Source organism: Sceloporus undulatus, chromosome 3 (genome assembly GCF_019175285.1).
Source record: "Sceloporus undulatus isolate JIND9_A2432 ecotype Alabama chromosome 3, SceUnd_v1.1, whole genome shotgun sequence".
NCBI lineage: Eukaryota > Metazoa > Chordata > Lepidosauria > Squamata > Phrynosomatidae > Sceloporus > Sceloporus undulatus.
The window spans coordinates 146,070,828-146,086,050 of NC_056524.1; the positions used below are offsets into that span (position 1 = coordinate 146,070,828).

The following is a 15,223-nucleotide window of genomic DNA, read 5'->3' on the forward strand; positions in this document are numbered from 1 at the left end:
CTCGTAATGCCCTTTTCCCTCAGTTTTTATTTACCTGCCATACCATCCAGTTGGAGGCAACCCTTCTCCTTATGAGATACGAGGTTAAATCTAGAGATAGTTAGAGAGAACTGGGAAATAGGAATGGAGGATCTAAGAAAGATATTTGAGTCGAGTGGTAGTGAAATAGAGGAAAGGATGATTAAGAGAAAGAAGATCATGCCTGAAGGGCTACAATGTAAAAAGAAACAAAAAAAATCTGATAACGAAATGAGAAAGGATCCAGACAGTCGAGGGGATCTCAGTCCGAGATGACTGAATTGAACAAAATTGGTCTTGTCTTTGATGGTTGTTATTGGCCCTGGCATTTAAAGTCACACTCACCTTCATCCTATTCCTTCCACTGGTGTCTTTGATAAAGTTCATCTCTTCTGGAATGGGATGGACACCTGATCTGTCTTATCTGTGTTGTTGAAGCTGATGTGGCTACTTCCTGTGTTTTCTGTACTCCCTTTACGCCTGAGGCCAGAGGAAATAGAAAATTGTGTCTAAAAGTGCTCTTATATGAATGGGCCCTCAGGCCTCAAATACTATCTACTCTATCATCAGGATCGGTCAGTATGGAACTGGCAGAGAGAACATCAACACTGAAGTCAGTCTTGGTTTCAGCCTTAGTCCTGTCATCTGGTTTTCACCCCACTGGCAAGCATTCATGGACAGAGTTGATATCTATACCATCTAATTTTTTGTAGGAGAGTGGATACTTGAAGCTGTGTGGGGAAGACATGTCTCTGGGCTTGATTCTTGGAAAGAGTCCTTTTGTCTTAGAGTGGCTCCTGCAGTTAAAATCTCTCCCTTTCCTGGCCCATATGTTTCTAGTCCAGAGCATGTAGCCTCTGTAAACCCTCTACACATAAACCAGCTGCTCCTTTCTCGGCCCCAGAGACGGATTGAGAGTTGTGTTGAATTTGCAGTAGAAAAGATAAATGCAGTAGCCCAAAAAAGTTTCAAGTTTTCAAACTGTGGATGCTTGAATCCATGTATAAAAATCTGTGTATAAGAAGGGCCAACTGTACTTACTAATCTGTAGCAAATCAAAGAGCCTAACTGATTGTTGTTCTGTTTTATTTGTTTTATAGAGTATTGATTGGAGTTGGATAAATTAGCTGAGTATACAAAGAGTACATCCAGAAATTGCTCAGGGGTTCTGTGTGTGCGTTTGTTCCATCCTGAACTGACCATCTGGTACTGCCTGAGAGTCTTACAGTTTGGGCTGGGGTGGGGCATTTCAAACATGCCTACTGAACTCATTCTTCCAAATTTCACTGAACCCAGCTTTCTGATAACAGAGTGTTGCAGCTGCTTTAAGGTCAGTCACGTTGTACACCATTTTGTAAGGCGCTGATTGCTATTCTGTGTTCAGCCAAAACAACTATTTGCTTTCTAACTAAAGGGGAACCTTTCCAGGCTTTGAAATCGGTCTTGGAAAGTGGCTGGTCCTGCTTCTTACACTAAGAAGTATGCCATCCCTGTCATAGGGCATAAAATGCAATATAATGAAATGTACTAAAAATAAGCACTGTATTATAAAAATAAGCAAAACAGTTATTTGAAGGACAATTTAAAAATAAACAGTTTTCTAAATGTTTTATCATGGACTTTTCCCCATATCTCTTCTAGCTCTTCAGGTGATAATTGGTGGTCTCTTTCTTTAAACATAATGGAGATATTTTTGTTATATACTATCCTATTTTTAAATGTATTAATTTTTATACTTGAAAATGGTTGTTGTCTAACCTTATCCTAAATAGGGTGGGTAATAATTGTAAATAAAAGGAGTAGTTTAAATAAAATAAGCTGAGTCCACGATAGGTTTGTTGGCTCTTTTCTTTTAGAAGTTAGGAGAATGTCCCTGGTCCCTTCCAGGCAAGTGGAAAATTCAAGTCTTGCTGTTGTGGACTTCCTTATATACAGAAGAACATGTGACTCAGGTGGATAAAGAACTTGTCCTCACATACATGACATATGCACAAAAGGTTTTCCTAATATACTTTCTGGGCATAAAATACTAAACAAAGAACTGGCAGCTGGGGTATGCCACCACCAAGCCTTTTGTGGAAGAAAAGGATGTTGGGGGGAGAGGCAGACTGAGGTTGGGATGGAACTTGTCCTTGCAGAGTGAAAGGCTTGGTAACATGTACTGTGGCTGCTAGTACTTCATGGGCCTCCTCAGTAGTGCTTGTGATCATTCCTTAGCAAGGTAGAAGCAGGCAGGGGGAGATTCTGGTTGCTGTCCAATAAGAGTGAGTGACAAGCAGCCTAAGGGGCAAGCCAGCCAGAATCGTGAACAGGGAGAGGTAGCTGGGGTGGGATGGGGAGAAACTTATTTTAATTGCACGTGCATAATTTGCTGCTGCCTCAGACCAGTTCCAGAGAAGCACTGCACATGCTCCAGCAGCAATTCACTGCAGAGAGGATAGGCTGGGAGGAGGGCAAAGAGGAGAAACCGGGGGCATTCTGCACATGTTTGAGGGCACCCTGTAGTTATTCTACTGTTCAAGGCCTGAGTCTTGGGAACAAGGTCAACTCCTAGGTCTGTGAAATGTGGCATATGTGTATCCAGTCCACACCCAAAAAGAGAATGGCTCCCTATGGTACTCACCAGGCTGTCCCAATCACGGTCCCTCTCCCCTCCCAAGCACTCCTTTCCTCTGGATTGACCCATGAATAAGTCAACCCAGGTTTCATGTGTCAAGTTTTTACCATCTTCACTAAGGACTGAAACAACATGCAGGCATCTGACTAACATCTCCAATGTTTTTTTTCCTGCTTGGTTTGTAACATCTTGCCTGATGAAGAAGCCCATGGAGCTTCAAAAACATGCAACAAGTTGTGCATTTCGGTTGGCCAATAAAGGTATCTGTTTTGTCCCAAGAGGAATACTATGGACTTTGGGTGTAGTAAGGCCTCTGGCTCTCAGGAACACAGCCAGAACAAAAGACTTGTCCACAAATTTCTTAAGTTTCAAAAGCTTTACTGGTTATAAACACAAAACATAAAACTGATCTCCTTTTTCTCAGTAGTCCTTCCTAAATACCTTGTTCTCTCTTCTTGGTGGATTCTATCTTTCTTCTTCTGAGGACTATCTTTCTTCTTTTGTGGACTTATCTTTTTGTCAAAGGAAAATATTCTCTCCAGGTCTGACTTGGCTGAAATCTTACTACACACTGAAACTAACTAGAGGGAGACAGCATAAGACCTTGGGATTTCCCACAATCCTTGCCTTTCTTAATGCTGTAGATCTCTATTTTCCCTTCTAAACTAATACATAGAAAAGCTAATATAATCTCAACTAAATATATGTCTCAAGAGCATCAAAGATGCTCTGGAGGCATGACAGTATCACTGACAGATTTTTGTTTGGACAAATATACATGGTAACTTAGTGTCAGGACCATGTACCACACTGGTCTGAAAATGACATGGATGTAGCCACTTAGGAGTAACTGGAGCAGAAGTTCAAGTGGCTGGTGCATGAGTCAGCATTTGGTGAGCTTGTCAGGGCTGGCTCTAGGTATTTGGTTACCCTAGGCGAGAAATGTTTTGGCACCCCCAACCCCGGTAGCCCCTCAAAGTGTAGGGGAAATGTAGGACAAATTGTAGGATGTTCAAGAAAAATGGAGGACATGACCAACTAAAAGCCAAAAACATTAATAAAAAACAATATAAATTCATGTTTCTCAGTCATGCTCAAAATGGAGGATCACACAGAGTATCAGCACAACTCCAAGACCCAAATTCACAACTAATTCATTGGGGACAGAAAAAGAGAGAGAAAAACAACAGCACATGCAAGGAAGCCTTGGAGCATTCTGAGCATTCTCTGAGACCAGAGTTCGAATCAAGTCACACTCTCTCAGCCTCAGAGGATGGCAAGGGCAAACCCCCTCTGAAGAAATCTTGCCAAGAAAACCAGAGTTTGAGGTTGCTATAAGTTGAAAATGACTTAGAGACACACAAGAGCAACAACCACAACATGAGAAGATAACCAAAGTCCAAAGTGCACTGCAGAAAGAATCCAATTTGATTGTTTTAACTGCCCTGGCTCACTGCTGGGGAATTCTGGGAACTGTAGTTCTGTGAGACAATGAGCCTTCTCTGTCAGAGAGTTCTGGTGTCACAATAAACTAAAAATCCCAGAACTCCCTAGCACGAGGGCAATTCAAGCAGTCTGAAACAAGATTGTTTGTGGAGTGTGTTTTGGACCCTGGCTTTATGTGCTATAGGAGTCTGAACTCCTTGCTGCTGGGACTCAGTGTATATATACACATATACATATATATAGCATGTGTGTGTGCGTGTGCATATATATATATGCACACACAGAGTATAAACACACTTCTCATGTTTGTTAGGTCCAAAACACACTGCAGAAATAATCCAGTTGGAGACCACTTTAACTGCCCTGGTTCATTTAAAGAAATTACAACAGCAAAAATAACGTTGAGAACAAGAAACTACCATCTCCAGAATTGTAGTTCCTGGGAACTGTAGTTTCTTGTGGCCCCAGAGCTACTTTTGACAGAGAAGGCTCAATGTCTCCTAAAACCACAGTTCCCAGGATTCCCCAGCATTGAGCCAGGGCAGTTAAAGAGGGTCTCAAAGTGGATTTATTTCTGCAGTGTGCCCTGGACCTCCATTTGGAAATTACTCCCAGTGGGATGGAGGAGGAGGATGCCTCCTGGAAAAGGGGCCCCACCTGGCCTGCTAGCAGCCCCTACTGCCTCTGCCCTTCTCGGCTGGGCTAAGGGCCCTCAGGCAGTGCTTCAGCTCTGCTATCAAGGCTCCCTTGGATGCAGGGAGGGAGGCAGACGCCTTTCTGCCTGGGCTCCCTTCCTCCCCAGTGCCTCCCCTGCCTTCCATGGTCAAAAGCAGGAAGAAGAGAAGGAGGCTAGTCCTTCTTGTTTTTGCTTCTTTCCTCATCCTCCTCCTCCTGAAAAAATTAAATCTCGCGCCGCCGCGACTTGAGTCTATTGGGGGAAGAGGACGGGGCTTCTGGGACTTCTCCCTGGCTCTCTCTGGCGTCCTTGCCATGCCATCCCCCTAAATTTTGGCGCACTAGGCCACTGCCTAGGTAGCCTATAGGGTAGAGCCGACCCTGTGAGCTGTGCATCCTGGGAAGTCTGATGCAACATGCACAGTAGGTGAAGTCAGCCAGCAGTGCATCATGGATGATATTCTGATGCAACAGGTACTGGGTATGAAACCAGCCAGGTTTCATTGGCGGCATGACTGTCACATGGCTTCCAAGAAGACCACCTATATAAGGGAGAAAGAAGGTGATTATTTCCGTTGTTGGGTTGTTGTGGTCGGTGGCTTGTAAAGCACTTTGTTGGATTGTATGATAGTGAGTATTCAAGATGGCTGTCTGATATTCAGTGTAATCTTTGTAAATAGTTAGCAACAAAGATTTAAAGCCCTCGTGTTAAGTGAAGTCGTGCTGTCTGGAGATCCAGTTCCTCAGGCTGGGAGATCAAAGCGGCAGCCTGTGTGTTGGAGGAAATTTGCTGTTCAGCTCAGAGGTTCTGCAGAACCTTCGCTCTTCACAGACCTTCTTCTAGGCATCCTGCCTACGTGCATCAACTCTGCGTGTGGTCGTAAAGGATACAGCTCGTCTCTCTATGCCCCAATGCTTAGACCCTATACACACCAGCCTGAAAGGCCAGCATGGGGGCAGAGTCGGGGTGTAGCGTCCTCACGACGCACACCCGACTCTACCCTCCCCAGGGCACCCTGGTGCTGTGTGTGAGACTTGGGATTGCTCTGACCAAAAATCCACAACAAACTAATGTAAAACAAGAAGTTTATTGTAAAAGATAATGTAGAAGCACCCTGGATCATGTCTTTGCAGAATCTGAGGCACACAAAGGGGGAGCCTTAATTTAAACCGACCAGTGACCCCCACCCTTTTTTTCCTTTCCCTCTCAAATGGTTTCTCCAATTCACCCCCCTCCCCCAGGGGAGGTTGGAGCCCTACATCAACCCAATGCGGGCATCATTTGGTCTCCGGACATTCTCTGTCTTGGGAAAGCTATTGATGCCTTAATTGATGACTTGTATCTGTGGAACATCTCTCAGTTGTAAATCTTTTTCAGGGTGTGAAGGATTGTTAGCCTATGTTTTGCTTACGTGACACATTCGATTACAAATCATGGCCGCAGATGGGCATTTCCCATAATGTCCTACAGATCCATACCTTTATTTAATACATATATATATATATATATATATGGCTAACACACTCTAAGATTTATATTTATATATGAGAAGATATATGTGTGTGTGTGTGTATATATATATATATATATATATGTTCACTACTAAATATGATCAGCAGCTTTAAACAGTCTGCCTTCAAACATTCCAACACATCATACAACAAGGCGAAGGTTGTATCTACATATCATCAATGTGCATGTAACTAATTACTAACTTAGATGACTTAATCTAAACTCTTTACATCATCATGACAGAACCCCGAATGACTAAATGAATGAAGGGGTTCTGACACTGCGCACCGCTCCACATGGCATACAGTGTCATGGCACGCCTCCAGCGCTGCGTCCAGATGACACATGGCTATGGCGCCCTTTTGAGGGTGCAAAAAGGAGCCTTTGAAAGGCTGGGCTGCAGCGTGAGGTTGTTGCAGCCCTGATCCGGCTAGGAAAGGGGAAGCTGCAGGGGTGGTCTGTTGAGTCTCTGAGTTATTTTAGCTTTGTTTAGAAGAGATGAAACTAATCCCATGGCCCCTAGGAAGACTTATTTATTTATTTATTTTAAAAAAAACTTTTTTAAAAAAATGTAAAGGTTATGTCCTCAATTTGGGTGTAACCCTCCAAGGTTTCATGGGGGACAGTGCAACCCCTGACAGTTGCTAACACTTTCTTAAAGTGGTAACTTCTCGTGGCTTCTTTCTATGGGGTGAGTGGGCCATAATACAGGAGGCTCTTTCTATCTTGGTAGTGGTTTTACATTTTTTTCTTTTTGAAAATTAAAAGTCCCCCTAATGTGTGAAACAGTGCTTCATTGTGTATAATCATTTACTCCTGTATATATGGTATATATGGTAATATTTTTCTAATATTAAAAAATACATCTCCCTTTTCATTTGGTACATCTGTAATGTCTCATCAGGATGCCTCAACTCCAAGAAACTTTATTAATGATGCAGTGGTATACCAAGTTTAATGGGGCCTACAGTATATCCGTGTCAGTGAGTATACCAAGGATGGGATGCATGTGGTCCTCCAGATATGATTGGACTGCCAAGTAATTAGAGAGGAATGTGGGGAGCTGTAGTTCAGCCATGTCTGGAGATTCAGACAGTTCCCACCCTGCTGTGAAGGAGTGTAGTCTTCCAACAGTTTTATGTCTGCTTAAAAAAATACCTTATTGTGTACTTACTGTCTGGTAAATGGCTTAGAATTGCAACTATCTGTCATTCCTCCCTTAACCTTCCTTTGAATTGTTAGCCATTGACTTCACAATACCCACTCCCTTTTCTTTTTTTAAAACAAAACAGCAGCAGAATGAGACTATACTTCAGGGCTATCTAAACATCACTCTTTCCAGCAACATGGCTTTGACAACAGTGAACTATTTTGCTGGTTGGACATAATCCACATTTAAACCAGTCCCTCACACAATATATATACAATGGTAGGAGGAATATGGCATGAAATGAAACTTTACCAACACCTCCTGTGAACTTCTGTTATTAAACTTGAGCTAAAGATGCTACTACTGCTTCTGCTGTCTGTTCACTGCTACGTTAACATAATGGATTCTTCTATTGTTTTCTAGGCAAAATAATTGCTGTTCTGCAGTGAAGAAACAAAAATTGGATTTCTTTGAACCAAAAACATTTGTGGTGACTGTTTATCTTCTTCCTAAATGTCAAGCAGGATTGTGATTTCATTCATTGAGCACACTGAAAGGTGGTAGGAGTTGTTTCACACAAAACAATTGGCTAGACTATGCACAGGACTTGGGGCAAGTTATAATCTTTTCTTGATTACGCATGTTTCTCAGATTCTTATAGATTTATTTGACCTTCTATGTCGCTGCTGCATTTGGCCACACAGTTCTTCTATGATGTGATAGAGGTCATCAGTTTGTTCAGCAGGAATAGCACATACTGTTTTCAGTAGTTTCTGTAAGTTTGTTAAGAGCCCTCTGATCTGCAGAATCCTGGAGTGATTGGTTAGCTGTCTATCCATTTCAGGATGTAGAAGAAACAGAAGCATGTTTGGATCTTTCAACTGCAAAAGTCCCAGTTAGGAAAAGTTAATGTTTTATCATGCTACTCGTCAAGTTAATTCTTTACACAAGTAACTAAATTACCAAAATACCCATACCCAACTGTGATCCCCAAAAAATACATATAAATGCCCTCTTTTTCATTATTCGTATTCAAAGATTCCACTCATCTTTGTATTATTCTCTTCCAACTACATAGCCTTAATTTTGAAACTCAGTGAATATTAACAAATGATCTAAAATGCAATATTTAGCTTTCTGTTATCTTTATTGGTTTTGTCAGTCACTTTAGACTTGGAAGGAGTTCTGCTTTCAGGATATCCACACATTAAGAGATTCCTGAGGGAAACAACCATAAAGTCTTTCCCAACACAACACAGATTTCCAACCCGGGATCTAAATTTGGTGCTTAACAGATTGACTAATACACCATTTGAGCCATTAAGAGTCTCAACCTTGCATAGAATCATAGAAGTGTAGAGTTGGAAGAGACCACAAGAGCCATCCAGTCCAAACCCCTGTCATGCAGGAAATCCAAATCAAAGCATCCCCGACAGATGGCCATCCAGCCTCTGTTTAAAGACCTCCAAGGAGGGAGATTCCACTACACTCCAAGGGAGTGTGTTCCACTGTCGGACAGCCCTTACTGTCAGGAAGTTCTTCCTAATGTTGAGGTGGAATCTCTTTTGCTGTAGCTTGCATCCATTGTTCCGGGTCCTAGACTCTGGAGCAGCAGAAAACAAGCTTGCTCCCTGCTCAATATGGCATCCCTTCAAATATTTGACCATAATCCCTTATGATATTCTGAAGGCTGTGCCTTGCAGTATCATTGAAAATGTGGAAAATTAAAGGAGCCCTGCCTCCAACAATGTTCTCAGGTCAGCTTTTCTTCTGTTCTCCAAAACCTCCTTGACTATACAAGAAAAATCAAAAATTCAGCAGCAGCCCAAGTTTAAAAGTTTAGATCTCACCAAGCACAAGGACAAAGAAGACCAGCCTTTCCTCCTTGGAAAAATGAACTAGAATTCCTCTCCCAGCCTGCTTTGCAATTAGGCTTCTAGCAATTAGGCATATGGAGGTGACATTAAAAGTTGCATTTCTGGTGATTATTACATCAGCATAGCAAGTGTCAGAATTAGTAGCATTGTCAATGAATTTCAATTACTGTAAAATAGAGCACAACAGATTGGTACTAACTACGGATCTGACATTTCTGCCAAAATGCCCTTCATGTCGGATGATTCCAGAAGTAATATATCTTCCTAATTTTTGCCCACATTCAAAACACAGAACACTACATGGTTAAGAAGAAATAAAAAGACAATAGAAACAATGCATTGAGGAACTATATAAAAGAGATGGAAGGATAACAGATTATTTCAAGGAAGTACTATTGGAAGATAAACCCACAATTTTAAAAGTGAAGTTGAAGCTGCACTCAAAGCACTTGGGAGAAATAAATCACTAGGAACAGATGGCATACCAAAAGAACTGCTTCAAGCTAGAGAGACAGAATCTATTCTTGTTCTAACTCAAATCTGCCAACAGATATGGGAAAACAAAACAATGGCCCACAGTTTGGAAACACTAATATACTGTACATTCCAATCCCCCAAGAAAGGATGACTACACCAGGATTGTAGTAACCATAATACTGTTGCATTAATCTCCTTTGCAACAAAGTTATGCTCAGGATTTCACAACAACTGCTACCATATATGCCAGATGTCCACGCTGGTTCAGAAAAGGAAGAGGCACTAGAGATCATATGTATTACGTATGGCAAAAATTTCAGCAGGAAATCAGCCTGTGCTTTATAGATTATAGCAACTCATTTGATTATTTAGATGATTAAAAATATGAATCTCATTAAAAGAAATGGCTGTGAAATAGCATTTCATTGTCCTCATGTGTATCCTTAGCTCTGTACAAGAATCATAGAATCATAGAGTTGGGAGAGACCGCAAGGGCCATCCAGTCCAACCCCCTGCTATGCAGGAAATCCAGATCAAAGCAATGTCAGGACACAATTTGTAATAGCAGAATGGCATCTATTTGGCAAGGGAATTAAGCAAGTCTGCATTTTATCATCCTATTGCTAGCATGCTATTACGTACATATTTTGATATCATAAGCTATACTTGCGACCTTGTAAATCTTGATATTCACACTGATGGTTTTGGCATCACTGCTACAACTGCAAATGCCCATTAAAACCCATGCTGAAAGCCAGGCAGCCACACCAACTGCTATGCTTGTGAGTAGTGCACCAAAGTGTGCTGCTGCCAACCCCTTCTCACCAGCAAACCTTCAGCACCCTATTTGTCCATGCTATAGAACTGCTTTGGCTGTAAGAGTTTTTAGGTGGGTTTTGGGGAGAGTGGATTGGGAGACAGATTTTAATTATATCTTCCATGCAGGACCTTGGCCTCCTTGTTTAATTAATGCACATTAATTTAAAACATTAGAAGAGGACATTAGATTTTTTTAAAAAAAATGTGTGAGCATTGGAAGATTCCTGTTTTTCCCCCAATCTTTGGGAAAGAATGAAGCCTTTCTGACTTGGAGAATTGTTCAGAAAGGCTGTCCTAATGTATAAAAGCAGTTTTACAATTTCCTATGTATCTCCTAGGGAAATGAAATAAGACCAAAACATCCACTTTTTCCTCACATACAGTTTTTAGATAATTAAACACCAAGATACCCCCCCATCTCTATTGAAGGCCACTACCATGCAATTCTGCTCAATATATAATTGGATATTTGGAGTTTTCAATCTCCTAATGGAAGGTGGGGAGGGCTACTATCCAGCCAGCTGCAGATACTGTGTTACTAAGGTAAGAAATTCAACAGGCACCCAAGGCTGAGTTTCTGCCAGTGCCCCTAAATTCTTTGGATTTCCATTTGTAAGCAACTTCTTATTTTAGCAAATGTCAAAATTCTGTTGCCTCCCACATCCTTCCAAAAAAGGCAGTGTAGCTGAAATGTCCAGTCCATACATGCAAACGTTATCATAGGCACTTACCTTTAGCCTTGCACCAACATTTAGTTTCAGGCTTTGATGAAGGTTAGTAAATGTTAGGAAGAGTTGATCCTGGGCTTTAATTTTAACCTGGATGTAAGCATTCAGTTGAATGCTAATGGTCTGGAAAGGAGGTCCATGAACATGATGGTTGGTGTCCCACCAATTCCAGTGCTTCTGTCTGATTTCTTTCTCATCAAAGTAGGATCCATTGCAAAGGTCCAGATTCACCCTGTTCAAATTAACCAGATTAATGCAGATTGAAAGCAGCTGTTGTGTTTCTGATGCGAGAAGAGCAAATATAGCAGCAAATTCCCTAGCTATACCTACCTCAAAATACATCAGTCCCTCAAGGGGACTTAGTCCAATATAGCTTACAGTTTACATTACAAGCCCCAAAGTTGGGCTACAAGCTCAGGGGCATCCTCCAAGACTGGGCAGACTGTGACGTGTTCTTTGGCAGAGGGATCCAATGACAGAAGACAAAAGAGAAAAATAAATAAAATAGAAATGGCTTTTGACTAGATAAAAGTAGAAATATTTTTTGCCTATCCACTATTAACTCTGCAAGAGGATTATTTCACAATTTACAAGAGGCATCAAGATAAACACATTAATTAGTGTAAAGTAAACTCAAACTCTCCAGTATACCTAAGTAACAGGTGCAGTGTATATTTGTCCCTGAACAAAATGCTTCAGTTTAAGCAGTGTGTCCTACTTTCTTTATGTCTGAGCAGAATGCCAGCTTTTCTTTTTGCAGACCTTTTGCAGTGTGTGTAAACAATTGGTTGCATATTGGGAACCAATATATCCTATTGGTTAGAATGTCAGATTAGAAAGACAGATGTTTATACCCTCCTTCAGTCATGAAATCCCTTCACTGGCTGCCAATTAGTTTCTGGGCAAGGTACAAGGCATTGGTGATTACCTTCAAAGCCCTACATGGCTTGGGTCCAGAATACTTAAGGGATCACCTACTTCCATACTGTCCGTCCCGCACTCTAAGGTCCTCGGGGAAGAATCTACTTCAGCCAATAAAATCTAGGCTAACTTCAGTCACCCAGAAGGCTTTTTCCATCGCAGCTCCGAAGCTATGGAATGACCTGCCGAAGGAGATCCGCAACATTTCTACTCTTACAGCTCTTAAGACGGATCTTTTCCAGGAGGCCTTCCCTACCTAGTTCCACTCCCCATTTACTGTGACTTACATCACTCTGCCCACCAATTCTCTTAAATTTAATGAGAAGAATTAAAATTAATTAAAGTAAAATCCATGCCTCAAGAAGAAGAGCCCTCCCTCCATTCCGTCATCATCAGACCTGGGAGGGAGTGAAAAAGAGTGACCCGATTTCCATCAGGCCTAACTGTGAATGTACCCACTTCGTTCTCTTTAATTCTATTGTATTTTATTTATTCTTTGTATTTTATTTTATTCTCTTTATTTTTATTGTTGTAACCCGCCCGGATTCCTTGTGATTGGGCGGGCTATAAATAAATTATTATTATTATTATTATTATTATTATTATTATTATTATTATTATTATTATTATGATCACATGGTGACCATGGGACTACCTCTCAATAGTGATTACTAAGCCAGCATGAGTTTCTTAAAAGTAAGTCATGCCATCCTACCTTCCCTCCCTCCGTCAGAATCATGCATGAATGGATTCTGTCAGAGTTCTGAATTTGTGGTGGATGTTTACGTTAATAGAGTTCTGAATATGTAGTGAAGATGTTTTCTTTTTAAATGATATGTTATATGCTTGCTTGCTTGGGACTGATGGGTAGGCTAATAGTTGCTATGGCTTATGGCTAAGTAGATAGCTGGTTGGCATAGGGGGGATGGGATGTGTGCAACTGGTTTGGATAGTTTTGAGAGTGGTACGTTTGGAATGTGTGAGATGCGGGCTGCGTCAAGTTGGTGTCTGGTAGTAACAAGGGGGGTGGATGGTGGAATTGTCTGAGTCTGAAAGAGATAGGGTTGGTGAGAAGGTTTAGAAGGGGGTCTGGCTGGTAGGGGGGATTAAGCTATTGGAATTGGAGGTGGATGCTAGTTTTGGCACCAAATGGAGATGGGGTGAAGTTTGGACTTCTGTGGTTTTAATGTTTTGCTTGGCTGTTGGGGGCAGTTCTGGCGTAAACACTGACTGGTGAATTTCTGACTATATGTATTCAATAAAGTTATTTGCTGTTTCAAAACACTGGACTCTTTGATGCATATTGGTTCTGAGTTTGTCCAAGTCTGACACCTCCTTCCCCAGACACAAACACACATGTACACAAACATTAGTCTTGGTAGGTAAAGGTAAAGATAGTCCCTTGACATGAATGTGTAGTCATAACCAACTGTAGGAGGCATTGCTAATCTCTGTTACTAAGCCGAAGAGCCAGTGTTGCTCGAGGACTACTCCGATGGTCATGTGTCCAGCATGACTGCACTAACTGCTGTTGTCTTGGTAGATTAGAGTCATGTTTTAGATGTAGTGTATCTGGACACAGCTCAAGCTATTTGAAAGACCATATACAGTGCAGCTTTCCCTTACGCGGGGATCTGTTCTGGACCCCCCACGTAAGGAAAATACCATATATATATATGGTGGAGCCCTATTGAAAACAATGGGGCTCGTATGGCATGCCTGCATATGATGTGGGCACACTGTATTTACCTTTAAGCCTGTTGGAGATCTAAGATTTGGAGGGGTGGCACCTGGCTGTATCCCACAGCCACAATTAGCAGGAACACAGAAGAAGGAGTTCTTTGTGGCTGCTCCCACATTTTGGAACTCCATCTCTAGGAAATTTAGGATGGCTTCTTTGTTTTCCTTTCAGTGATCTTTCTTTTCCAGCAAGCTTTTGGGAACTGATTGTAAGAACAACAACAAAAAAAAAACTTTGTGGTGTTTATAATCTGTTTTAAAGTAAGATTTTAATTGTTTTAATGCAGTTGATGTTTTTGTATGTTTTATTGTATTTTGTCTTTTTATAATCTGCCTTGAGTCCCAGCCTGGGAGAAAAGTTGAATATAGATAAATTGATGGATGGGTGGATTTCATTAAGGATTTTGATAAGGTCCCCCATGATGTTCTTCCAGATAAGCAGGGGGGGAAATACAGGCTTTATAATTTAACTGTTAGGTGGATTTATAGCTGATTGATAGATTAAACCCAAAGAATGCTCACCGGTGGTTCTGGCATCCTAGAGGGAAGTAGCAAGTGGAGTGCAGTGGAGTTATGTCTTAGTGTTGTTCAACATTATAAATGATTTGTACAAAAGTAACATAGACTCATACAATCACACAATTAGAATTAACCCATTGGGCAAAAGCTACAGCTGGGCTGAATGCATAGGGAGAGAGGCTTGGACTTTAAAAACTGTGCCTTCTCTCTTATCCCCTGACCATCAAGCAAAAGCTACAGCTGGCTGCTAGCCCCAAGGATACTGAGCCTGCCGTTCCCTCCACACTGAGCCTTTCCTCCATCTAAGCCAGAGACAGCGATAGCAGAGGAGTCAGGAGGCTGCTTTTCCCTTATTTCATGTGGGACTCAGAGGGGACATATGGCATCTTGGCAATGATTGGGTGAGAGGAAGATGATAAAGAAGGACAGACTTGTCCACCCTCAGTTGTCCTACTTCATTTTGCATGTTTAAATTGTTTTAATGGTGTAACTATTTTAACTGTTATTGTGTTTTATTATTATATAAAGGTGGGGGTTGTAAGGGGACAGTATAATGTGACTATTGTTTGTACTTTGTATTTTTATTCTATGTTGTAATATTGTTGATAGCTTATTGTGTTATTGTGTTTTATTATTATATAAAGGTGGGGGTTGTAAGGGGACAGTATAATGTGACTATTGTTTGTACTTTGTATTTTTATTCTATGTTGTAATATTGTTGAT

The 15,223-nt window shown here is 41.3% G+C and overlaps 3 protein-coding genes across 8 annotated transcripts in view; 2 read left to right on the forward strand and 1 right to left on the reverse strand.

The window, feature by feature from the left end:
* CHUK (component of inhibitor of nuclear factor kappa B kinase complex) overlaps positions 1–1,848 on the forward strand; it is an 84,238-nt gene extending 82,390 nt beyond the window's left edge. For both annotated transcript variants that reach the window (XM_042457596.1, XM_042457595.1), the window contains one exon: positions 1,119–1,848. In XM_042457596.1, coding sequence (XP_042313530.1) covers positions 1,119–1,145 — 27 coding nt within the window. In that variant the 3' untranslated portion in view covers positions 1,146–1,848. The remainder of the gene's footprint in view (positions 1–1,118) is intronic.
* A 3,098-nt stretch (positions 1,849–4,946) lies between these two features.
* CBY2 (chibby family member 2) overlaps positions 4,947–15,223 on the forward strand; it is a 96,222-nt gene continuing 85,945 nt past the window's right edge. Inside the window, exons 1-2 of the mRNA XM_042460761.1 lie at positions 4,947–5,318; positions 14,729–14,901. The gene's annotated coding sequence lies outside the window, so the exon portion shown is untranslated. The remainder of the gene's footprint in view (positions 5,319–14,728; positions 14,902–15,223) is intronic.
* The window catches only part of LOC121927159, an 89,071-nt gene continuing 80,214 nt past the window's right edge, over positions 6,367–15,223 (reverse strand). For 3 of the 5 annotated variants that reach the window (XR_006103147.1, XM_042460769.1, XM_042460768.1), the window contains 2 exons: positions 11,324–11,552; positions 6,367–8,300 (listed from right to left, as the gene is read on the reverse strand). The gene's annotated coding sequence lies outside the window, so the exon portion shown is untranslated. Of the gene's footprint in view, positions 8,301–11,323; positions 11,775–15,223 lie in introns of all 5 variants that reach the window. The other 2 variants (XM_042460766.1, XM_042460770.1) reach the window with 2 other exon arrangements.